This window comes from Ovis aries, chromosome 24 (genome assembly GCF_016772045.2).
Source record: "Ovis aries strain OAR_USU_Benz2616 breed Rambouillet chromosome 24, ARS-UI_Ramb_v3.0, whole genome shotgun sequence".
Lineage (NCBI taxonomy): Eukaryota > Metazoa > Chordata > Mammalia > Artiodactyla > Bovidae > Ovis > Ovis aries.
This window is the reverse complement of record NC_056077.1, coordinates 16,947,092-16,973,027: the sequence shown is the minus strand read 5'-3', so window position 1 is coordinate 16,973,027 and position 25,936 is coordinate 16,947,092. Positions and strand designations below refer to the sequence as shown.

The 25,936-nt window shown below is 39.6% G+C and overlaps 2 protein-coding genes across 4 annotated transcripts in view; one reads left to right on the top strand and one right to left on the bottom strand.

The window, feature by feature from the left end:
* Positions 1-25,936, top strand: part of SMG1 (SMG1 nonsense mediated mRNA decay associated PI3K related kinase) — a 99,578-nt gene that overhangs the window by 60,861 nt on the left and 12,781 nt on the right. For all 3 annotated transcript variants that reach the window (XM_027961508.2, XM_015104100.3, XM_042239789.1), the window contains 25 exons: positions 747-891; positions 1,010-1,148; positions 2,019-2,249; positions 2,359-2,536; positions 3,420-3,581; positions 4,151-4,368; positions 4,656-4,810; positions 6,273-6,495; positions 8,772-9,018; positions 9,407-9,636; positions 10,326-10,574; positions 11,060-11,198; positions 11,282-11,391; positions 11,515-11,733; positions 12,465-12,655; positions 14,142-14,314; positions 14,451-14,730; positions 15,483-15,755; positions 15,990-16,224; positions 16,384-16,610; positions 19,074-19,224; positions 19,328-19,517; positions 19,693-20,162; positions 24,160-24,297; positions 25,569-25,721. In XM_027961508.2, the coding sequence (XP_027817309.1) occupies positions 747-891; positions 1,010-1,148; positions 2,019-2,249; positions 2,359-2,536; positions 3,420-3,581; positions 4,151-4,368; positions 4,656-4,810; positions 6,273-6,495; positions 8,772-9,018; positions 9,407-9,636; positions 10,326-10,574; positions 11,060-11,198; positions 11,282-11,391; positions 11,515-11,733; positions 12,465-12,655; positions 14,142-14,314; positions 14,451-14,730; positions 15,483-15,755; positions 15,990-16,224; positions 16,384-16,610; positions 19,074-19,224; positions 19,328-19,517; positions 19,693-20,162; positions 24,160-24,297; positions 25,569-25,721 (5,126 nt within the window). The remainder of the gene's footprint in view (positions 1-746; positions 892-1,009; positions 1,149-2,018; positions 2,250-2,358; positions 2,537-3,419; positions 3,582-4,150; positions 4,369-4,655; positions 4,811-6,272; positions 6,496-8,771; positions 9,019-9,406; positions 9,637-10,325; positions 10,575-11,059; positions 11,199-11,281; positions 11,392-11,514; positions 11,734-12,464; positions 12,656-14,141; positions 14,315-14,450; positions 14,731-15,482; positions 15,756-15,989; positions 16,225-16,383; positions 16,611-19,073; positions 19,225-19,327; positions 19,518-19,692; positions 20,163-24,159; positions 24,298-25,568; positions 25,722-25,936) is intronic.
* Positions 23,451-23,897, bottom strand: LOC101115593 (large ribosomal subunit protein eL33-like). Its single transcript, XM_042239790.2, has one exon. It carries the CDS (start codon positions 23,832-23,834, stop codon positions 23,502-23,504), a length of 333 nt encoding a protein of 110 aa, XP_042095724.1. The 5' UTR covers positions 23,835-23,897; the 3' UTR covers positions 23,451-23,501.

Sequence of the window (25,936 nt, the reverse complement as noted above, 5' to 3'; positions counted from 1 at the left end):
TCTTCATATTGGCAAGTGGCACTATTGCAGGAGATTTCTTCATTTCTAAATTGGGGATAAAAATATTACTTCATGAATCTCTCACTGAATGAAATTGTCTACTTGTCACATATTATTTTTGCCAGAATTTTTAAGCTGAATCTAATTGTGAGGAAATGGCCAGTCGTCATATCCAAAATACAAGACACTCTATTACATATCTGACACCTGAACTGTTTGTAAAGTTCAGTGTCCTGAAAAACATTGATGTGTTTTACAGGCTTACTTGAGAAGCTGAGTGATTGATTTCAACATATTAGCCTTTCAGAAAAGCATAATGCAAATGTGTGCTTTATCAAATTATGTACCATTATAATGTTATAGGACTTACTGGCCGATAGCAAATTCCCAAGAAGGCAATGGCACTCCACTCCAGTACTCTTGCCTGGAAAATCCCATGGACAGAGGAGCCTGGTGGGCTGTAGTCCATGGGGTCGCTAAGAGTTGGACACGACTGAGCGACTTCACTTTCGCTTTTCACTTTCATACATTGGAGAAGGAAATGGCAACCCATTCCAGTGTTCTTGCCTGGAGAATCCCAGGGACAGGGGAGCCTTCTGGGCTGCCGTCTATGGGGTCGCACAGAGTCGGACACGACTGAAGCGACTTAGCAGCAGCAGCAGCAGCAAATTCCTAAAATGTAAATGAAAATGGTGTTAGAAATTTGTGAATGTGACATTGTTATTTTTTTTTCCCCATCATGGCAGTACATATTGGAGTTGGGGAACCTGACTTTATCTTGGGACAGCTGTATCATCTATCTTCAGTACAGGCACCTGAAGTAGCCAAATCTTGGGCCGCATTGGCTAGTTGGGCTTACAGGTGGGGCAGAAAGGTGGTTGACAATGCCAGGTATGTATGTTAAAATGTGTAATTTATTTAATGCATTGCAAAATAGAGATTTAGAATGTCTACTGACATGGCAAAGCTTTGGTAGCTGAAATACTGATGATTTGTTTTATTTTTATAGTCAGGGAGAAGGTGTTCGTCTGTTGCCTAGAGAAAAATCTGAAGTTCAGAATCTGCTCCCAGACACCATAACCGAAGAAGAAAAAGAGAGAATATATGGTATTCTTGGTCAGGCTGTGTGTCGCCCAGCGGGGATTCAGGCAAGAAAAATCTGATACAGTATCTTGGGGGAAATAGTGTTCTAAATAGCATACACCTGATTAAATATTTCAGATGAAACTTTCATAAGATGAAAGTGAGTTAAAATATTTTTCTAAGAAGAATGTGATTTCTTGAGAAATCAAGTCATTTCCTTAGGGTTCTGTTTAAAAAGGTGAAGTTCTTTTTATGTAAAATAGATTTCTCTTTTCACTGCTCTTCTAATCCGATGTTAGGTTCTTATCACTAGCTTAGAAGCTTTTTAAAATATGCCCATGTCTAAGCACTACCCCACATATTCTGAATGGAATGTTTGTGTATGTGTTGGGCATAGGAGGGTCTATGTAAGTTTACTAGGTGATACTTTAATATACAGCCATAGCTGAAAACCAGCCAACTAGATAGTCTGTATGATTTATTCCCTTCTGTCTCAAAATTCTATTAGTTCTAAAATGTTATGTCTAATTTAGTTGTAGACTTTAGACATGTGAATTTTATTTGCTGAGCTAAAACTGTTGACTTCTTGTTCTAGACTTTGGCACATATCAGTGTCTGCCAAAGCTGGTGTTAGGTACGTGTGCAGTACTGTAGAGAGAGGGTCAGGTAATTATATTGTAACTGAAGCATTTAAATTCCCCAAATCAGAATCTTCAATCTTTGCTAAATGCCTGTATCCTTCTTTAGCTACATTAGTAAATATATCTTAAAGAGAAGCATAGTAACATTTATTTAGCATGTATAGCACTACGAGTGGAGTATTTTGATCTTTCATAAATGAGAAAATGCTTGCATGTATTAGGGAAATCATGTACCTTTCTCCTTTTTAAAATTTGTGTCCCCAAATAGCAATTTTTTGCCCTGTTTTTCTTTAGGATGAAGATATAACACTTCAGATCACAGAAAGTGAAGACAATGAGGAAGATGACATGGTTGATGTTATCTGGCGTCAGCTAATATCAAGTTGCCCATGGCTTTCAGAACTTGATGAAAGTGCCACAGAAGGAGTTATTAAAGTGTGGAGGAAAGTCGTGGATAGAATCTTCAGCCTGTATAAACTGTCCTGTAGCGCGTATTTTACTTTCCTTAAACTCAATGCTGGGCAGGTAGGTAGCACAGTATTCTGTTATGAAAGTTTATTTGAAATTTCTTTTCTAGCAGATGAAAGCAGTATTCGGAATTGTTTAATCTTTTCCTCTTGTCTCTCATCCTTAGGTTCCTTTAGATGAAGATGACCCTCGGCTCCATTTAAGTCACAGAGTGGAGCAGAGCACGGATGACGTGATCGTGATGGCCACGTTGCGGTTGCTCAGATTGCTGGTGAAGCACGCTGGGGAGCTTCGGCAGTATCTGGAACATGGCTTGGAAACAACACCTACTGCGCCATGGAGAGGTGATGATCTGAATAAAATGTTTCAGGGAAAAGTACTTCTGGGTAGAATGTAGTAAGACAGTTGAAACATAATAGTTCCTTGGATTTCCCTGGCAGTCCAGTGGTTGAGACTCTATACTTTCACTACAGGGGGTGTGGGTTAGATTCCTGGTTGGGGAACTGAGATCCCACGTGCTTCATGGTGTGGCCAAAAAAAAAGTTCCTATATGTTTACTGTTGGAATGTGTTATGAAATAGCTAAATTAGTTCAGACGACACTGTGGACTGCTTGTTACACCGCTTTCCTCCCACCTTTCAGAGAAATGGAAGGGTGAGAGGCAAAAAGCTTTTAATATACAAAAGGAATTTTGGAGAGAGTGATAAGAATGTTTCAAAAAATTTCATATCCCTTTGAAAAAATTGTCTATGTCTGCCTTCTTTTACAGGCATTCACAGAAAATATATTTCTGTATAAAGTTTTGAATCAGGATTTTGATCATAGCTCTGTACCCTTACTAAGACTTCCCTAGTGGCTCAGATGGTAAAGCATCTGCCTGCATTGCGGGAGACCTGGGTTCGATCCCTGGGGCAGGAAGATCCCTGGAGAAGGAAATGGCAATCCACTCCAGTATCCTTGCCTGGAGAATCCCATGGACAGAGGAGACTGGTAGGCTGCAGTCCACAGAGTCACAAAGAGTCGGATATGACTGAGCGACTTTACTTACTCACCCTTACTAAACCTGCAAATCAAGAGCTATTGTGTATATGGTTCTCTGTTATCCCAGGGAGAAATTTGAGGCTCCTAGAACTAATGGCTGACATATATCCAGTTTTATCCTTTTGCCTCCACCATGTTGACTGTTTTTTTAAATAACTTTAAAGTATTTTTCTTCTTATCCTGAAGGAATTATTCCACAGCTTTTCTCACGCTTAAACCACCCTGAAGTGTATGTGCGCCAGAGTATTTGTAACCTCCTCTGCCGTGTGGCTCAGGATTCCCCGCATCTCATACTGTATCCTGCAATAGTGGGCACCATATCGCTTAGTAGTGAGTCACAGGCTTCAGGTAAGGAAGGTTAAAATACTGCTACTTTAAATTAGTTTGCAAACACTGTTTATTAGGTAAAATTTTTTGAGCTTTATGTTCTTAGTTGATAAGAGTTTGTGATTTTTTTTTCCAACAACAATAATAATAGTACCAATGGTAATACCATTTATTGAGTGAGTAGCTACCATGTCTGACAGTAAGATGTGTGCTTTACACTATATCTTCAGTCTCAAAATAACTCGCCAGGGCTTGGAGAAACTGAGTCACTCTCAGTTCACTGAGCTGAATTAACTGGCAGATAAGGATTGAAACCAAGTTCTGAACTCTGGCTAGGCAAACACTTTATTTGTTGAGACTCATCTATTATCATTCCCCCCATTTATCTTTTATTAGCTTATAATAATAAGTATGAAGCTCAACTTGTAAAAAGGTGTAATATCCGTGATCCTTGGTCAACTTAGTGTACACGTGCAAGATGAGTTAAAATAAGTGCTCTGGAATCAAATACATTAGAGATGTATTCCCTAACTCAATGTATGCACATGAGAGAAACAGCCAATGTATACCTTTCTCCCATTTCATTATAGGAAATAAATTTTCCTCTGCAATTCCAACTTTACTTGGCAATATTCAAGGAGAAGAACTGCTGGTTTCTGAATGTGAGGGAGGAAGTCCTCCTGCTTCTCAAGATAGCAATAAGGATGAGCCTAAAAGTGGGCTGAATGAGGACCAAGCCATGATGCAGGACTGCTACAGCAAAATCGTTGATAAGCTGTCCTCGGCAAACCCAACTATGGTGTTACAGGTACAGAACAGCTCGTGTGTTTTAAAATTAGTTTTTATTACAACCACTCCCCTCTCCTCCCAGAAAAACCCACCTAAAAACAAAACCCCCAAGTTGTTATGGAAATTATAGTTAAGGAGCAAGGCTTTTGAAATAATCAAAATTGGTTTTATAAACCTATACTGATAGAGTTTCTGTAATTAGGTAATGAACAAAAGTGCATACATTTCACTTGAGATTTGCCGTGTTAGCAGAGCTGTGCTGTGTAGACTTACAGACGAGCATGTCTGGATGTGCCATGTGTGCAGGTTCAGATGCTGGTGGCCGAGCTGCGCAGGGTCACTGTTCTCTGGGATGAGCTCTGGTTGGGAGTTCTGTTACAGCAGCACATGTATGTCCTGAGACGAATTCAGCAGTTGGAAGACGAGGTGAAGAGAGTCCAGAACAACAACACCTTACGCAAGTATGTTTTTATCAACTTATACTTCAAAAACATAGCTGCCTCTTTTTATTAATGTAAAATACATATAAAGTTTGCCATTTTAAGCAGTTTTAAGTGTACAATTCAGTTGCAGCAAGTACATTTGCAGTGTTGTGTCCAATTCCAGAACTTATCCATCCTCCCAAACAGCAGCTCTGTACCCATTTAATAGTACTTCCCCATCCTCCCCTAACCTCAGCCCCTGGTCACCACTTGTCTACTTCCTATCTGTATGAATTTAACTATTCTGAGGACCTTGTGTCACTGGAAACATACAGTATTTGTCATTTTGTATCTGGTTTGTTTCGCTTGCCATGTTTTGAAGGTTCATTCCATGTTGTAGCATGTGTCAGAATTTCCTTCCTTTTTATTGCTGAATCACATTCCATTGTATGGATGTGGGTATGTGAGCGTGTACACTAAGTTGTTTCAGTCCTGATCAATTCTTTGCAAACCTGTGGACTGTAGCCAATCAGGCTCTTCTGTCCATGGGATTCTTCAGGCAAAAATACTGGAATGGGTTGCCATGCCCTCTTCCAGGGGATCTTAATGACCCACGGATCAAACCTGCATCTCTCATGTCTTCTGCATTGGCAGGGGGCTTCTTTATCACATTTTATTCATGCACTCTTCTTTTAGCTCTTGTAACCAATGCTTCTATCAGCATTGGTTTACAAGTATCTAAATCCCTGCTTTTAATTATTTTGTGTGTGAGCCAGTGAATTTGCTGTGTCTTATGGTAATTCTGTTTAACTTGTAGAGGAACTGGTAAGCTGTGCACCAGGATTTCAGTTTCTCCATATCCTCGCCAACATTTATTGTTTTCTGTCTTACTGATAGGGACATCCTAATGGGTGTGGAATGGTATCTTTTCATGTGCTTATTGACTATTTGTGTCTCCTTTGTCTGTTTGAATCTTTTGCCCATTTTTGAATTGGGTTGTTTTATTGTTGTTGGAATTTTAGGAGCTCTCTAAATGTTCTGGATTTTAATCCCTTTATCAGAATTTATTGATTTGCAAATATTTTTTCCTATTTTGTATATTTTTCACTCTTGAATGAAGATGTCTTTTAATGCACAAAAGTTTTTAGTTTTGATGTAACCCAGTTTATCTGTTTTTTCTTTTGTTTTCTTCTAAGAGTTTTAAATGAAGTCTTAGCTTTTATGTTAAGGTCTTTGATCCATTTGACTGTTTTTTTGCATGTTAGTATCAGGTAACTCTCCAGCTTCATTCTTTTGTAAGCAGGTATCCAGCTTTCCTAGCACCATTTGTTAAAAGGAGAAGCTGTGTCTTTTATATGCTGGATTTTTTACAGTGCTGTTGTGGCCAGTTACTTTGCAAACATTTTAGTAATGTATTTTGATTATTCTTTTATGCTGTTTACTTATACTTGACAATTTAAATTATTCCCTGTTTGTATAACTCTTATGTCTTTCTGGTCAGAGAAGAGAAAATTGCAATCATGCGTGAGAAGCACACAGCTTTGATGAAGCCCATCGTGTTTGCTTTGGAGCACGTTAGGAGCATCACAGCGGCCCCTGCAGAAACACCTCATGAAAAGTGGTTTCAGGATAACTATGGTGATGCAATTGAAAATGCTCTAGAAAAGCTGAAAACACCGTCAAACCCTGCAAAGCCTGGAAGCAGCTGGATTCCGTTTAAAGAGGTATAGAAAAATCTCAAGAATGCTACTGAAATGGGAAATTCCGAGAGATAAAAAACTTAAACAGTCTCTTTTTACTTAGAACACAGAGAGAAGACTTTCTAAGCCCATGGAATACAGCCAGTGTTCAGTTGCTATAAAGAATATAGAGAAAGGTGTTTTCTTCATTTTTGAGAATTTGAGGTTGAGTGTCCTAGGGTTGCATCTACTGAGGGTTCCCATCACGGAAGAATATACTGTAAGGTGTTAGACAGGGAAGGGGCTTGACTGCCTGCTGTATTCTTCTCATAAAAGATTAACAAATTTAATCTTGTACCTATGTAGTTTTTCTTAATGGAGGGGTATTCAGTTTTCTAACAGACAAAATATTCACATATAACAGCATCAATTTTTATAAGTAATTTTTTTGACAGCAGTTCTGCATAGGCTGTTTGAAGAATGATTAGTATGTTTAAATATTTGAGAATCCTTATCTTTCATGATTTGAGCCACTTAATTCTGTATTTGGTTTGCATCTGTTTTAGCAATAGCACCATTAGTTGGGGGATCCTATTTATTACCTTGTATCTTTTTCTTATCCCTTCTTTCGCTGTCCCATTCCTATATTGATCTTAACTGATTTCCTTACTTCACTAATGAAAAACTGTTAAAAGCTACAGTGTAGAGACAAAGTACACCTGACTTTAAGGAGAAAATGTGAAGCAAGAGGAAATGCTTCATTCAGAGGAAATGCTTTAGGAGCTCAAGACAAGAGCACTAACGTGAAGGATGAAGTTTATTTGTGTGGCCTAGCCAAAACTTGTTTTCCTCATGTTCCAGCAGTAATTTCTTGCTTTGCGTTCTTCTCAGTAAATCAACCAAGAAACCCAGAGAAGACGGGAAGAATACTTTTTTTTAATTTGGCCACACTGCTTGGCTTGTGGGATCTCAGTTCCCCAATCAGGGTTCCTGCCTGTGCCCCCTGCAGTGGAGTTTTAACAGTTGGACCTCCCAGGAAGTCCCACTTTTAAAAAATTGATATATAGTTGATTTACAATGTTGTATTAACTTCAGCTGTATAGCAGAGTGACTTTTTAATATATATTTGTTTTCATATTCTTTTCCATTGTGGTTTATCACTGGTTATTGAGTATAATTCCTTGTGCTATATAGTAGTTCCTTGTTTATCCATCCTGTATATGCTAGTTTGCATCTGCTAATCCTGATCCTTTCCTCTCTTGCACTCCTCCCATAGGGAATATTAAAAAAAAAACAAAACCCTCTGTGTGTATGTGTGTGTGTGTGTGAAATAAGTCATAGAGAAAAATTTTTGAAGTACTGTGTTCCTCCATAATTATATCTTCCTCTCCACAACCAGTGCTCTGAATTTTGAATTAATCCTTATTTACTTAAAGAAAATAGTTTTTTGGATACATTTCTAAATGGTATAGTTTAGCCTCTCCTGTTTTTGAATCTCATATAAATGAGACTATATTTTATGTGTACATATGTGTTGTACCACTTCCATAAATGATTCATCAGCGTTAGGTTTTTGCTTTTGTTTTTTAAAATAATTCACCCATACTTTGTATACAGCTGAACATGAATAGAGTATTGAACAGTACCACAGTTTTTCTTTTGTCCTGTCAGTGAATACTGAGGTGTTTCCAGTTACCTTTTTCCATTTATGAACAAATGTGGCTAAGGACTGATTAAAATTTTTCACGTGAAAGCAGAGCCCAGAGTTCATGAATTCTGGTGTAGATTATTGAGTTAGTTAAGTAGGGATACAGCTATACATGATCCTCTTTCTGTGAGTTATTAGAAAAATTGTGTGTTTTCTGCATACTTCAAATAGTCCGAGCTCTAAATTATTACTAAATTTTCAGATGGCTTTCTTAAAGGTGTGTGCCACTTTTAAGTTACCTGCCAATAACTCGCTATATCTTTTGTTCTGTTGCTAGGACTAAATTGATCTGTTTGGGTGTTGATTGGACATAGCTTAACATTGGGGAATTAGTTTGCTACAAGTCTTGAATTTTGTGATCACAGCAGTGATTGTTTTATCATCTGCTGTGATTTCATTGCTTATTTGGGAGAGGTCTGAACAAAGTAGAAATCACCGAGAGCATATCAGCACATCAGTGTTTCCCTTCCCAGGAAGGCCCAAATATGTAACAGCAAATTAAATGAACTAGACAAGAGGTGTTTGTATTTTAAGTTTATCTTTAAGCCAGATTAAATGTAGAGGAAAGTAAGAGTGGTAACGATTATGTAAACTTTTCCTATCTGAAATATAGATAATGCTGAGTTTGCAACAGAGAGCACAGAAACGTGCAAGTTACATCTTGCGTCTTGAAGAAATCAGCCCGTGGCTGGCTGCCATGACTAACACTGAAATTGCTCTTCCCGGAGAGGTCTCAGCCAGGGACACCGTCACAATCCACAGTGTTGGTGGAACCATCACAATCTTACCTACTAAAACCAAGCCAAAGAAACTTCTCTTTCTAGGATCAGATGGGAAGAGCTATCCTTATCTTTTCAAAGGTGGGATTTAAAAGAGCATTAATCTGATTATTAATGTTTTCATGCTGTGTGTGTGTGTGTGCTGTTTAGGTGAATTTCTGTATGTCATGAATAGCCTGGAGTATCATGTATTTTGATGGAAGTTGTTGGAAGCTGTGCAGTGTGATTTTCTGTTGTTGCTTATGAATTTATACAAGCTGGGCAACTGAGATACAGCTAATAATGCTGTATCTGATACCTTGTGACTGAATAGAATGTTCTTTAATGCTGTCATTATGCCCTTTTGACTGTCAGTTCTTGACTGTTGTTGCTAATTGAGAGGGACACAAAAAAGTGGTATGTTTCCAGTCCCATTCCATTGCACTTCACCCTATTTGGTTATCTGTCCTAACTACTTTTGTTTCCACAGGATTGGAGGATTTACATCTGGATGAGAGAATAATGCAGTTTCTGTCTATTGTAAATACCATGTTTGCAACAATCAATCGCCAGGAAACACCTCGTTTCCATGCTCGCCACTATTCTGTAACACCACTGGGAACTCGGTCAGGCCTAATCCAGTGGGTGGATGGAGCCACGCCCTTATTTGGTCTTTACAAACGATGGCAACAACGGGAAGCTGCCTTGCAAGCGCAAAAGGTTGATTCAAATTAAAATACGTACTTTTATTTAAATGCTGATAAACAAGTATATGTATTAGTTTGTTCTGTTACATGTGAAATAAGTCTAGGCTTACTGCCCTTGAGCATTTTTTCAACTTTATGAGAGTTAAGGAATAAACATAACTTTATTAAACAGTCACAATTTTAAGTTCCAACATCTAGACAAATAAAATGATTCTAAGTAGGATAGGTATGGGAAGGAGCAAGAGTTTGAACAAAGGAGACAGTAGAACAATTGCTGAAGGGTAGATCTCTGGAATTAGGAAAGGGTCATCTAAATGTTTGTCCAAGGTTGTCTTGAATATGTGTTGTTAATTTTGTATTATGATTAAGTCATATTGGTGAATGAAATATGTACATGAATGAATGATAAATTTTTTAAACAGAATTATATGTTATAAAGAAATGAAACTTGGATGTTGAGCTTGAATTGAACCTCAAGAAAATATAACAGTAAACCAAGTTTTCAATAAAGTGATAATACCTAATTAAGAAAAAGATACGTAGATTGCAGTCCAGAAGAATTGGCTATTTGATGTGTGAGATTTACCTAGCTAGGTGGAGAATGCTGCTGAAAAACCAATTTTTAAAATACTACTTTATATTCAAGGTAATCTTTATCCTTGTTTAAGCAAAGTTAATCTTGCCTTAAAATTTTTTTCAAAGGCCCAAGATTCCTACCAAACTCCTCAGAATCCTGGAATCGTACCCCGTCCTAGTGAACTTTATTATAGTAAAATTGGTCCTGCTTTGAAAGCAGTTGGGCTTAGTCTGGATGTGTCCCGCCGGGATTGGCCCCTTCATGTGATGAAGGCAGTGTTAGAAGAGTTAATGGAGGCCACGCCCCCAAATCTCCTTGCTAAAGAGCTTTGGTCATCATGTGCCACCCCTGATGAGTGGTGGAGAGTCACACAGGTATGTTTTGTTCCGGGCTGTCGTCAGTATTATTCTTTGCCTGCATCCTGTCTTGTCTTGTTCACCCTCTTCCTGCAGCCCCTCTAGAATCGGTAGTTTGAGACCTGCATTTGAATCTTATGTTACATTTATTTTTATGAGGCATGGCCATGACTGTATGAAGGCAGAATGAAGGGGATTATGGATGAAATGAAAAGTGGAATAAAAACTTGAGAAAGGGAAAAACTAGAGAGACTGAAGAATAGTTGTTTTTTAAATCTTGCATTCTGTTGATGATTAAGTGGAACCAACAAGGACCTCAGTGTTGGATGCTGCTGCTCGCTGCAGTCTGTGATCACATGCGGCATCCCTGATGAGCGCCAGCTATTTATTTAGAAATAAGGGAGAAGGATTGTGGAGGCTTGTAAATTGTAGAGAATCAAGACCATGTTGGAAGGAAATTTGCTAATAATGCCTAACTTGCTCCCCCACCCCCTCTTCTTTAGTCTTACGCCAGATCTACTGCAGTCATGTCTATGGTCGGATACATAATTGGCCTTGGAGATAGACATCTGGATAATGTTCTCATAGATATGACGACTGGAGAGGTTGTTCACATAGATTACAATGTTTGCTTTGAAAAAGGTAAAATTAAAGTGGACTTTTCATATAAAGGGTTGAATATATTTTCGTGAAAGGACAAAAATATAATGATTTGTCTTTTCAAGGTAAAAGCCTTAGAGTTCCTGAGAAAGTACCTTTTCGAATGACACAGAACATTGAAACAGCACTGGGTGTAACTGGAGTAGAAGGTGTTTTTAGGCTTTCATGTGAGCAGGTATGTGGTTTTCTCTTACACCTCTTAGTGTACCTGTTAAATTAACAAGTCCTTTGGAATGAAAAACTACATTTTAATGAGGAAGCTTGTGGCAGAACTTAATTAAAAGTTTTCTGAAAACAGGTTCTACACATTATGCGGCGTGGCAGGGAGACTCTGCTGACGCTGCTAGAGGCCTTTGTATATGACCCCCTGGTGGACTGGACAGCTGGGGGCGAGGCTGGGTTTGCTGGTGCTGTCTATGGTGGAGGGGGCCAACAGGCTGAGAGCAAGCAGAGCAAGAGAGAGATGGAACGAGAGATCACTCGCAGCCTTTTTTCTTCAAGAGTAGCTGAAATTAAGGTGAGGCCAGTAATAATAAGTCATTTTCCCTTTTTTGTTAATAGTTAACAAGACCAGGGAATTCCTTGGTGGTCCAGTGGTTAGGACCTGGTACTTTCATTGCCAGGACCTGGGTTCCAGCCCTCCTCAGGGAGCTAAGATCCTGCAAGCTGTGTAGTGCCACCAAAAAAAGAAAAAGGTTAATAGGTCCATTAAAAAAGTAAGACTGTAATGGCAGTCTTACTTAATGGCAGTAAGACTGTAATAATACTGAAATGGCAACCAAGTATGGCAGTTTGCTGTGATCGTTTGCTAAGAAATGCTCACATGAAAAGACACAGTCACACTCCTGCATGGGAGGTAGGTTAATGATTTGAAAAATATTATGCCTCTTTTAGTAGACTGAATGTGTTTGCCAGTAACTATTTTAAATGTTCTTTAACTGGATTGTCTCCTTGATTTTTACTGGATAGTCTTGTCCTCCATGGTAGCCAGTGGTGCTGATCTTGTTTTGTGTGGCATGGTGGTAGCTGCATGTTATTGTGTATTGTGGAATTGAGTCTTCATTTATGGCCATGTGAATTGATTGCATTAGTTATCTTTATAAAAATGCGGGTGATCCACACTGGCTTTGTTGAGATTTAAGTATGATAGCATGTGCAGAACCTCCTTCTAACATGATCCTTTCGGCATACATCCTCATACCTCACAGTTGGCCTTATAAGAATCTTCCTAATTATGTCTTTTTACAGGTGAACTGGTTTAAAAACAGAGATGAGATGCTGGTTGTACTTCCCAAGCTGGATAGCAGCTTAGATGAATACCTGAGCTTGCAAGAGCAACTAACAGATGTGGAGAAACTGCAGGGCAAACTTCTGGAAGAAATTGAGTTTCTAGAAGGAGCTGAAGGAGTGGATCATCCTTCTCATACTCTGCAACACAGGTTTAAAACAAGTGTTGAACTCTTAATTTATCTTTATTCCATTAAGGAGAACTTTTGTATTTGTTTGAACATTACCACCTTGAATTAGAATTGTTGCAGCAACTCACATGAATAATCAAAGCTCTTGCAAGAACTGCAGTTTTTGAAGTATTAATAGAATTCACTAAAATTTTCAGCTTCATTGTATTTAGATGCTTGAGTTACTGTGGGAGACGGTGGACATAGTGGTTAGAACCATGGGAGATGGTGGACATAGTGGTTAGAACCATGAACTTGAATTCAGAAAACCTGGGGTTTGGTTTTTTTCCTCTGCAGTTTGTCTGAATCCTTATTCATTTGTATGGTGGATTTTGTCCACATGGCCCAAGTTTTTTTGAGCTTTGATCTAAGTGAGAGTGAACCTCGCACAGAGTGGGTCCTGGTTCAGTGAAGGGTAGTTAAATGTGCAAGTGCCAGACACTGCAGGAGATGCTGAGATTACAGAGCTCTGTCTTCTGGTCTTCAAATAACTCTGGTAAATGTGATAGAATTTTGTTTAAAATGTTGTGAGTATAGTTAGGGGACTATCAGTTCAGTTCAGTCACTCAGTTGTGTCCGACTTTTTGCGACCCCATGAATCGCAGAACACCAGGCCTCCCTGTCCATCACCAACTCCCGGAGTTCACTCAGACTCATGTCCTTCGAGTCAGTGATGCCATCCAGCCATCTCATCCTCTGTCGGCTCCTTCTCCTCCTGCCCCCAATCCCTCCCAGCATCAGAGTCTTTTCCAATGAGTCAACTCTTCCCATAAGGTGGCCAAAGTACTGGAGCTTCAGCTTTAGCATCATTCCTTCCAAAGAAATCCCAGGGCTGATCTCCTTCAGAATGGACTGGTTGGATCTCCTTGCAGTCCAAGGGACTCTCAAGAGTCTTCTCCAACACCACAGTTCAAAAGCATCAATTCTTCAGCGCTCAGCCTTCTTCACAGTCCAACTCTCACATCCATACATGACCACAGGAAAAACCATAGCCTTGACTAGATGGACCTTAGCTTTTGAATATGCTATCTAGGTTGGTCATAACTTTTCTTCGAAGGAGTAAGCGTCTTTTAATTTCATGGCTGCAGTCACCAGCTGCAGTGATTTTGCAGCCCCCAAAAATAGTCTGCCACTGTTTCCGCATTTATTTCCCATGAAGTGATGGGACCAGATGTCATGATCTTCGTTTTCTGAATGTTGAGCTTTAAGCCAACTTTTCCACTCTCCTCTTTCACTTTCATCAAGAGGCTTTTTACTTCCTCTTCACTTTCTGCCATAAGGGTGGTGTCATCTGCGTATCTGTGGTTATTGGGACTATAGCGTCAGGATAACCAGAGGAGAAAAGGACATTTGAGTGGTGTCCTCGAGATTAAAAAGGAGCTTACCAGGCAGTCCAGGTATAAGCAAAATGTACTTTTAGAGTGATGAAAATTCCCAGCAGTCAGTTAAAATTGTTTCCTTCCACTAGGTATTCTGAACACACTCAACTACAGACTCAGCAGAGAGCTGTTCAGGAAGCAATCCAGGTGAAGCTGAATGAATTTGAACAGTGGATAACACACTATCAGGCTGCGTTCAGTAATTTGGAAGCGACACAGCTGGCCAGTTTGCTTCAAGAGATAAGCACACAGATGGATCTTGGTATGTTAGATGTACATGTGAGCATGTGAGTTTTGTTGTCAATGTGTTTATGTGTGGAGTTCTGGTTTGTACTTCTTTCAGTGACTGCTGATTTGAAATGGCTTCACTGTAATGGATAATTATCTTTTACCAAAAGGTCCTCCCAGCTACGTGCCAGCAACAGCCTTTCTGCAGAATGCTGGCCAGGCCCACTTAATTAGCCAGTGTGAGCAGCTAGAGGGGGAGGTCGGTGCCCTCCTGCAGCAGAGGCGCTCGGTGCTGCGAGGCTGTCTGGAGCAGCTTCATCACTACGCAACTGTTGCTCTGCAGTATCCAAAGGCCATATTTCAGAAACATCGAATTGAGCAGTGGAAGACCTGGATGGAAGAGCTCATCTGTAATACCACAGTAGAACGTTGTCAGGAACTCTACAGGAAGTAGGTTGATCACTCTTGATTTTCTTTACTTCTCATTGGGACTGGAAGCAAAGTTGTGTTCACATTTTCAATTGCATAGTATTTCATTTTCTAAAAGAAATGATTGATAGATGGAATTTGAATGGAGTCACTTTCTTATGGTTTTAAGAGGGTTTAAATTCTTGTTTCGGAGAAGGCAATGACACCCCACTCTAGTACTCTTGCCTGGAAAATCCCATGGACAGAGGAGCCTGGTAGGCTGCAGTCCGTGGGGTTGCTAAGAGTCAGACATGACTGAGCAACTTCACTTTCACTTTCCACTTTCATGCATTGGAGAAGGAAATGGCAACCCACTCTAGTATTCTTGCCTGGAGAATCCCAGGGAGGGGGGAGCCTGGTGGCCTGCCATCTATGGGGTTGCACAGAGTCGGACACGACTGAAGCAACTTAGCAGCAGCAGCAGCAGCAGCAAACTCTTATTTTCCTTTATAAGACAGTGTTTTCTGTAATTAGTTAAAAATGTATCTCACTCTTAGATAAAATGTATCTAAGAGTGGTGGGTTCAGGTAAAGAGAGCTGAATTCACATATTGATTCTGTCACTCAAATCATTTTTAGAAGTTACTTTTGCTCTTGAGACCTTTTCTGTAAAATGGAAATAATGATTTCTGCTCTTCAAAGTTTGAGTATCAAATACAGTAGTCAGTCTTGTCTTTGTTAGTATTTTGTAAGGTATGAACTCTCTTTTCAAGCACCTCTTTCTCTTTTTTAAAGATATGAAATTCAGTATGCGCCCCAGCCACCCGCAACTGTGTGTCAGTTCATCACGGCCACTGAGATGACCCTGCAGCGGTACGCAGCAGACATCAACAGCCGACTTATTAGACAGGTGGAACGCTTGAAACAGGAAGCTGTCACTGTACCTGTTTGTGAAGATCAGTTGAAAGAAATTGAACGTTGTATCAAAGTTTTCCTTCACGAGAATGGAGAGGAAGGATCTTTGAGTCTAGCAAGTGTTATTATTTCTGCCCTTTGTACTCTCACAAGGTGAGTTAGCTGACATATCATTGTGACTGTTTCATTGTTCTGCAAACATTGGTGCTTATAGAGAGTTCATGTGTTTTTTGTTTGATCCCAAAATTAAGATATCCTTGTACTTTCTGTTAGTTTTGCCCAGTGTAAGACTGCTTTATTTTTTTTTTTTCTCCCAGATTTTGAGGTATCCTATTTGTGTGGTTTCCACTAAGTCAGTTTCACTGTACAAATATTTATCTCATTCAGGCGTAACCTAATGATGGAAGGAGCAGCATCGAGTGCTGGAGAGCAGCTGGTTGATCTGACTTCTAGGGATGGAGCCTGGTTCTTGGAGGAGCTCTGCAGTATGAGCGGAAATGTCACATGCCTGGTTCAGCTACTGAAGCAATGTCATTTAGTGCCACAAGACTTAGACATTCCTAACCCCATGGAAGCATCTGAGGCTGTTCATTTGGCTAATGGTGTATACACCTCACTTCAGGTGAACACTTCTAAATTAGCTTAAATTTTGTAAGGTTGTTTTAAATGTTGAGTGTTGTATTTTTCATCTCTGGTTCTGAAAAGCAGTTTGACTTCAAGCTTTAATGTTGCTTTATCTAAACTCAGGAAGCATTAAAGTAGGTTTCTCACATATTTACAGGAATTAAATTCAAATTTCCGGCAAATCATATTTCCAGAAGCACTGAGATGTTTAATGAAAGGAGAATACACATTAGAAAGTATGCTTCATGAGCTGGACAGTCTGATTGAGCAGACAACTGATGGTGTTCCTCTGCAGACTCTAGTTGAATCTCTTCAAGCCTATTTAAGAAATGCAGCTATGGGACTTGAGGAAGAAACACATGCTCATTACATCGATGTTGCCAGGCAAGTGAATGCTAAGCTGTGCTGTTTTCTTGTGAGACAGTTGGGAAGGCAGATGGGTTTTAAGTCTTATCTGTCTTTGGCTGTGCTGGGTCTTCATTGCTGCTCAGGCTATTCTCTGGCTGTGGTGCGCAGGGGCTGCTGTGTAGTTGCAGTGGCTCCAGCTTTTCATCGTGGTGGCTTCCCTTGTTGTGGAGCCTGGGCTCTAGGGCACAAGGGCATCAATAGTTGTGGCTTGTAGGCTCAGTAGTTGCAGTTCCTGGGCTCTGGAGCACGGGCTCAATAGTTGTGCACGGGCATAGTTGCTCCAACGCATGTGGAATCTTCCCAGATCAGGCATGCAGCCCATATCTCCTTTATTAGCAGGTGGATTCCTTACCACTGAGCCGCTGGGGAAGCCTCAGTAATACCTTTTTAAAAAAACTTTCATTTGGGGGAATTCCTTGGTAATCCAGTGGTTAGGATTCCGCGCTTGGAAAGGGTGCAGGTTCTGTCCCTGGTAGATTCTGCAAGCTGTATGGCATGGCTAAAACAAAACCAAAACAACATTTCCCATCCCCTCGCTACCCCCCCAACCCTGCCCTGTGGGGAAAAAAATAAATAAATAAAAAATAATCCCTTTTATTTGGAAATAATTACAGATTCATAGGAAGTTGTATTTTTTTAAAAAACATTGTTCAGGGATATGTAGCCTTCACCCCTCCTTCAGTGTAGCATGTTGCGTACCTGTGGTACAGTAGCTACACCACGAAATTGACTTTGGTACAGTGCACAGAGCTTATTCAGGTTTCACCAGTTACATGTGTACTCGTGTGTGCGGCTTTATTACATACACATACGTATTCTTGAAGGGCCATAGTTTTTACCATACTTGTGTTCACACACAAGGTGGAATGTGGTATTTTTTAAGCCAGCACTTGGAATTCAATGGGAGCATCCGTGCCAGTTTAGTCTGCTAATGGAGTATACACGTCACTTCAGGTGAACGCTTGTCAGCTTAAGTTTTATAAGTTTGTTTTAGGTATTGAACTTTGTATTTCTCAGCTCTTAAATCTAGGAAACCAATTTGGCTTTGAAACATGTAGACCTTGAACAGTTTCTTCAGCCATGCAGTGTACCCAAAGCTAAACCCTAAGCCCCTTTGTCCCTTGTGATTCAGGGCCTCTTTCTTTGGCATTCTGTCTAGTTACTGTCAGAAAATATAATTGAGAGAATTGCAGTGAATTGACCCACCATACTTCCTCCCATGGGAAAATTACAAGATATAAGAAAGCAGAGAGAACAATATAATGAACTCCCATTTCACCACCTTCAGTAATAATCTGCACTGTGATTAATCCTGCCCCCACCCCCTTTTTTTTGTGCTTCTGGTTTATCTTGTTTAAATTGTACTGCTCTGGTTACTTTGAAGCAAATACCTTTTCATTCTTAAACTGCAGGAGAAATGTATATCTAAAATGTAGACTTATTTTCTTACGAGGTCCTTATTTCATAAGAAACAGTAACAACTTCTTAATGATTTCTTTTATCCTGCATTCAAAATTTTCCTATTTTCTCATGTTTCTTTTAGTTTTATCATAAAATTTAAAAAACAAGTGTAATTAGTATAGCATAAACATTTGTCAGCTAAATAATGAGATTATTTGTGGAAGAGCTTTATCAAAAAGTTCCTAGCATTATTTTAAAAGTTAGATGCTAGGTCTGTACACTTTTCTTTCTCACTAAAGTTCAGCCCTTACTTTCCCTTGATGTCTAATCTAGATCCCCTTTACTCTCAAAGGGAGGGATATTTACTTCCGTGTATGCACTGGGTGACAGACTTCATGTTTGATTCTGCTACAGCCTGAATGTATCTTGTGTTAGAGAAACTTTCTGGTAATCTAAATGAAAATTTTATACCATCATATAGCTCTTTTTCTATTATAAATTTCTCTGATAGCCTAAATTTATATAAAATGTTTAACATGGTGCTTGCACAAACTTGCATTAACACTATGCAAGTCTTAAGTTAATTATAATGTGAGAGCAAATTTCTCAAGACCTACCTTCAAACTGTGCATTATTCAAAACTCAGCATGCCAAAAACGATAGCTATTTCCATTCACTGTCTGTAGCTCACTCTGTCATGTGACTGTAGCGTGAAGATACTGGACAACTTTTGCTAGGTCCACCACCTTTAGAATTGTGTGCCTCTTGATTTTTTTTTTAATATTGGAAGTATAGATTATTTTATGTTCTGTATGTAAAGAGATACTGTAATATTTTACATAGTTCTTTTATAATTATCATAACTTCAGTTTGCATAAAATTTAATCACATGAACAATCGCTAATAACACTCCTTCCTTCATAAAAAGACTTTTTCCTGGACTCTGCATACTAGCTGTAAGACTTGTTGATCTTAACGTTTCCCCCCAAATATATTCCTGTTTAGGAATGGTTTTAACTCCTTTTTCTTTTCCTCTAGAATGCTTCATGCTCAGTACGGTGAATTAATCCAACCAAGAAATGGTTCAGTCGATGAAACACCAAAAATGTCAGCTGGCCAGATGCTTTTGGTGGCATTTGACGGCATGTTTGCCCAAGTTGAGACTGCTTTTGGCTTATTGGTTGAAAAGGTAAAGAATTGACCTGGTTTGATGAATAATGCATGTGTAGTAAAGTAGTTGTTCTGTGTTTGGAGAGTGGAGAAATGAACTTTCTTTTCTTTCATTTACATAGCTAAATAAGATGGAAATTCCTATAGCTTGGCGAAAGATTGACATTATACGGGAAGCCAGGAGCACTCAGGTCAATTTTTTTGATGATGATAATCACCGACAGGTGCTGGAAGAGATCTTCTTTCTAAAACGACTACAGACAATTAAGGAGTTCTTTCGGCTTTGTGGTACCTTTTCTAAAACTTTGTCAGGTAATATTTCACACTTAAGCCAGATTTGTACTTTGGAGGGAAATGGGATAGAGCAGGCTTAATTTAACTGTAAAGTAAAATCTTAAGCTCATATAAGTCTTCAGATTCTTAAGTTAGCATTATCACCTTATTTTAGTATTATATGAAATACTTAAAGAAAATTTTCCTTTTTTAGGATCAAGTTCACTTGAAGATCAGAATACTGTAAATGGGCCTGTACAGATCGTCAACGTGAAAACCCTTTTTAGAAACTCTTGTTTCAGTGAAGACCAGATGGCCAAACCAATAAAGGCATTCACAGCTGACTTTGTGCGGCAGCTCCTGATCGGACTCCCGAACCAAGCCCTGGGCCTCACACTGTGCAGCTTCATCAGTGCTCTAGGGGTAGACATCATTGCACAGGTGGAGGCGAAGGATTTTGGTGCTGAAAGCAAAGTTTCTGTTGACGATCTGTGTAAGAAGGCAGTGGAGCACAACATCCAGATCGGGAAGTTCTCTCAGCTGGTCATGAACAGGGCGACTGTGCTGGCGAGCTCCTACGACACTGCCTGGAAGAAGCACGACTTGGTGCGCAGGCTGGAAACCAGCATTGCCTCCTGCAAGACAAGCCTGCAGCGCGTCCAGCTGCACATCGCCATGTTTCAGGTAAGTATTTCCCTTCATAAAGGGGTAAGCTGGGAGATTACTATAGAAAAATATAAAGAAGAGAACATTTTAAACTTCTCAAATTGTGCCAGCCTGGAACAAACACAGCTTTAACATTGCCGTAACATTTCTCGTTCACGGAGTTGTGGTCATTTTGTTTATAGTTTGTGTCCTTTTAATTAGTTTCCATCAATGTTTTATGGTTATGTTAGTGTTATCATTAAATATTATTTGTAAATGTAATTTCTTTTTCTTTCAATTGGAGTATAATTGCTTTACAGTGTTGTGTTCATTTTTGCTGTACAACAGAGTGAATTAGCTGTGCATATAAATATATCCCCTCCCTATTGAGCCTCCCTGTCCCCCACCCTGTATATGTAATTTCTAACAATTGAATTTATTTGTTCAGTTCAGTTCAGTTGCTCAGTCGTGTCTGACTCTTTGCGACCCTATGAATCGCAGCACGCCAGGCTTCCCGGTCCATCCCAGAGTTTACTCAAACTCATGTCCATCAAGTCAGTGATGCCATCCAGCCATCTCATCTCTGTCGTCCCCTTCTCCTCCTGCCCCCATTCCCTCCCAGCATCAGAGTCTTTTCCAATGAGTCAGCTCTTCACATGAGGTGGCCAAAGTACTGGAGTTTCAGCTTTAGCATCATTCCTTCCAAAGAAATCCCAGGGTTGATCTCCTTTAGAATGGACTGGTTGGATCTCCTTGCAGTCCAAGGGACTCTCAAGAGTCTTCTCCAACACCACAGTTCAAAAGCATCAATTCTTTGGCGCTCACCTTTCTTCACAGTCCAACTCTCACATCCATACATGACCACAGGAAAAACCATAGCCTTGACTAGATGGACCTTAGTTGGCAAAGTAATGTCTCTGCTTTTGAATATGCTATCTAGGTTGGTCATAACTTTTCTTCCAAGGAGTAAGCATCTTTTAATTTCATGGCTGCAATCACCATCTGCAGTGATTTTGGAGCCCCCCAAAATAAAGTCTGACACTGTTTCCACTGTTTCCCATCTATTTCCCATGAAGTGATGGGACTGGATGCCATGATCTTCGTTTTCTGAATGTTGAGCTTTAAGCCAACTTTTCCACTCTCCTCTTTCACTTTCATCAAGAGGCTTTTTACTTCCTCTTCACTTTCTGCCCTAAGGGTGGTGTCGTCTGCATATCTGAGGTTATTGATATTTCTCCCGGCAATCTTGATTCCAGCTTGTGCTGCTTCCAGCGCAGTGTTTCTCATGATGTACTCTTCATAGAAGTTAAAGAAGCAGGGTGACAATATACAGCCTTGACGTACTCCTTTTGCTATTTGGAACCAGTCTGTTGTTCCATGTCCAGTTCTAACTGTTGCTTCCTGACCTGCATATAGGTTTCTCAAGAGGCAGGTGAGGTGGTCTGGTATTCCCATCTCTTTCAGAATTTTCCACAGTTTATTGTGATCCACACAACAAAGGCTTTGGCATAAAGCAGAAATAGATGTTTTCTGGAACTCTCTTGCTTTTCCATGATCCAGCGGATGTTGGCAATTTGATCATATTCCTTGTGTACTGGCTAACTTAATTATTTCCAAAGTGACATCTTGTTTCCCTGAATCTCTAAGTTCTCTGCATACATCCTGTCATCATTTGTGAACTGTTTTTAAGAAGCCCATTTTTGTCCTTGTTTGTTTCGGGGCAGTACAGGCTTTGGGAGTGAGATAGATTTGGATTTGGGTATATGAACTTACCTTTAACCTCCCTTAAGATATGATTTCCTTACCTGTAGAATGGGGACAGTACTCTCTAAAAGGTTGAAGACTGTGAATTAAAAATGATGATCTGGGACTTCCCTGGTGACACAGTGGATAAGAATCCACCTGCTAATGCAGGGAACACGGATTTGATCCCTGGTCTGGGAAGATTCCACATGCCTTGGAGTGAGTAACTACTGAGCAACTAACTACTGTGCGCCACGTGCTGCGACTTCTGAAGCTTGCATGCGCTGGAACCTGTGCTCTGCAACAGGGGAAGCCACTGCAGTGAGAAGCCCATGCACTGCAACAGGAGAGAGCCCCGCTCTCAGCAGCTAGAGAAAGTCCGCGCGGCAGCGAAGACCCAGCGCTGCCAAAAATAATACTTTTTTAAAAAAAGAAAAAAAAAAGGTGATCTGTGTAAGATAATAAGCACAGTATAAATTATAGATTTTTTTCTTATTTCTTTACTTCAATATTGTCAGTAGCTTCAGTCAGGCGGACTCATGGGGTAGCATTGGGGCTGTAGTATCAGGGCTTCTGGTTTGGCCCAAACATTGGTTACTTTGTATTATTTATATTGAAGCCACTTCCCCAGAGTGGAGCTGGTCGGGCATGGAACCAGTGTATTTTTCTCTTTGCAGTTTTATCAGTTAGCTGGTTTCTTAGCTCATAAGTTAAGAAAAGTAATTTATTCAGATTCTGAAGTTGCATTTGTTACAGGTTAGCAGTCCATCTAGCACATCGGGATTTTTTTTTAAATAACATCTATTTTGAAAAATCTTTTATTTATTTACTGGCTGTTTTGGGTCTTTGTTGGCTGTGCGCTAGTTGTGAAGAGCAGGGACTGCTCTCCATTTGTGGTGCACAGGCTTCTCATTGCGGTGGCTCCCCTTGTTGCAGATTACAGGCTCTAGGCACACAGGCTTCACTAACTACTGCACAGGCTCAGTAGTTGTGGCGCACAGGCTTAGTTGCTCCACAGCATGTGGGATCTTCCCAGACTAGTGTCCCTTGCATTGCCAAGTGGATTCTTAACCACTAGACCAGCAGGGAAAGCCCCACATTGGGCTTTTCTTGGCATTTATTTTACTTCAGAAAAATAATGTTGAAAAGGTTTATTTAATACATATTAGAGTTTATTCATTAAAAACTCCTCCATATAGTTATATGGAAAATATTATAAAAGTCCTTCCAGTTTTGTTCATCTGAACACATTTTAAGCTAGCACAATATATAACTTTAAAATTTCAGCTCAGATGTCCCTTGGCCTTCTGGGGCCACCTTACAGCATACAAGATGCACGCCAAAGATGGCCTGACCCTCTGCCAGCAGTTGCCTGCACCTTTCTGTCATTCTGTCACCTGCAGATTCACTAGAGAATTCTTTCTTCTCTGCTGCCATTGTTTCTCTCAGTTACTTGCTTAGCTCCCGTGCTGGGCAACTCTTCTACCTACTGTGCTTGTTCCAGCCTCTGAACTGGAGATTATATTTTCGGGGGATTGTGTAGGAAACTTTTACTTAGACTGGGGAATGCCTTCAGAATTGCTATTTATTTTATTTTATTTTTTTTTCCCACACTTTTATTTATTTTCAAGAAGTTTAAATTCTCGAAGGGTACAGCATCACACGAATTCTGTGTCCAATGGCCTTAGCAGGAAGGTTGCTTCGGAATTTGGCACGAACCATGCCACTGTTTCCATGAGCTCGAGTGATCTTTCCCCAGATTACTCTGGTTTTGTTAGGTTTTCCACCAGGAGTTACTGTGTTGTTCTTTGCTTTGTACACATAAGCACATCTCTTGCCTAAATAGAATTCAGTTTCATCTCGAGCATAGACACCTTCAATTTTCAGGAGAGCAGTGTGTTCCCTTTGGTTCCGTAGACCCCGTTTATAGTCAGCAAAAATTGCCTTGGACCACAGCCTTCCAGACATATTTGTCGTTTTAGAAGTCCCGTTCCCAGCAGGCCTTCACAGGGTCCAAGATGGCTGAAAGAGTCAGAATTGCTATTTAAATACTGCATATCAGTGATCCAAGAAATTTATCAGCCGTTTTCTACCTCAGGAAATTTTCCATCTGGTTAATTCTTTTATTGTGTTTCTGTTGCTCTTCCCCGCCAACCCTGCCCTGCTGCAACTGGACTTTTTACCTCCTCCCCCAGTCCTCCCAGTCCTCCCGCAAGTCCTTCCCCTAATGTCACTTCCCCTCTCTCGGTTTTTTCCCCTGCTTACTTTATTACATTTCTTTTTCTTTGAACAGTGGCAGCATGAAGATCTCCTTATCAACAGACCACAAGCCATGTCTGTCACGCCTCCCCCTCGTTCTGCCATATTAACCAGCATGAAAAAGAAGCTCCATACTCTGAGCCAGATTGAAACTTCAATTGCAACAGTTCAGGTATGTTTTGTCACCTCCTCCTTCTGGCACATCTTACTTTTAGAAATGACCTCCACTGTGGTGAAGTGCTCTGTTCAGTCTGTCCTTGGCTTTTAAGTCACAGGAACTTTAATACCTTTCTCACTTTTATTTTTAATTTGTGTCTTTTTTTTCTCATCTTCCGAAGTAACTGAATCTTAGCAGTATATTTTGAACCAAGAATAGAGACATACTAAATATTTCAAATTTTTAATGAGCTATTTAAGAATTTTTAATGGCTATTACTGTGCCATTACACATTAACCTTGGTAATGGTAAAAACTTGAATACCAAATTTGTTTTCTGAAAGTCTGGCATATTATTAATATCCATGAAGCTTAGGCCTATCTTCCTTCTATTGTGTAGTTAATGGAATTTTGTGATACCAAAAGCAGCAGAACATTTTTCTAAACCATTATTTTTGACTTTTTTGGGGTTACGTCAGCAAAATATTTACTCTCACCTTCTGTCTTTAAATAAGAGAAACTGGTCTTGATGATGGTTTTATATACATCTCTGGTATTCTTATATCATATATTCAGTAGTAACTGACATTTTTCTGTTTTATAGTTTAATATTAGTATAATTACAATCACTATAGTAATATTTTTAAAATTTTTAATAGAACTTTTCTTGAGCTTACTTCTTTGAAGATTGAAATACCTTTTCTCTATAGCATATTAGTCCTAGTTTTCACTTTAGAGATTGAACTCATGCCCTTTCTGATTCTAGAGGTGTCTGTGTGTGAATGGGTGGGGGCGAAGAGTATGAATGGGAACTCCGCCACTTGAAATGTTGAGTACATAATGAAGCAACTTTGTTATGTAAAATGTTTGTATTGTGATAATCTGGCTGGATTTTTTACCATCATTCATAAACATTTACATTTGTGGGAGTCTGATTTTCATCTTTTACAATCAAAGATATAAATGGACTTTCTCATAGATAGCATATATAGTGCAGTGGGAATTTGGTATAACAGGGGTTTTGTTTTTTTTAAAGACTATTTAGAAACGAAAATGAAACTTCCTTTTGCAAAATAAACTGAAAGCCAGTCCTTGCCTTCTCAGATATGTTTAGTCTTAAATACTCAATATGAAGTCAAGATTAATTCCAAAAGTTGACAGTTTGTTAAAGATGTCTTCTAAGTTACTTATGCCATCCTATTTCTTTTGAATCTCTCTTATTCATATAAAATGGCCAACAGATAGGAAGTGGAGTCCTATTCACTGAGATTCTGCTGCCTTTTATAGGAGAAACTGGCAGCACTTGAAGCAAGTATTGAACAGCGACTCAAATGGGCAGGTGGTGCCAACCCTGCACTGGCACCGGTGCTGCAGGATTTTGAAGCAACAATAGCTGAAAGAAGAAATCTTGTCCTTAAGGAGAGCCAACGAGCAAGTCAGGTATGGGCACCTGTGTGTGCCATCGTGTTTTCAGTTACAGGATTATATAACTGATTATATAATCAGGCACAACATTGAACTAATATGATTCCCATATCCCATATATTCATTACCAGAATTTCATAATTGTCAACTCAAGTCCTACTTTATTTTCTGTATACTCCCTACTCCCTATCCTAAATTTAATGGTAATTTCAAATATTATATCACTTTAT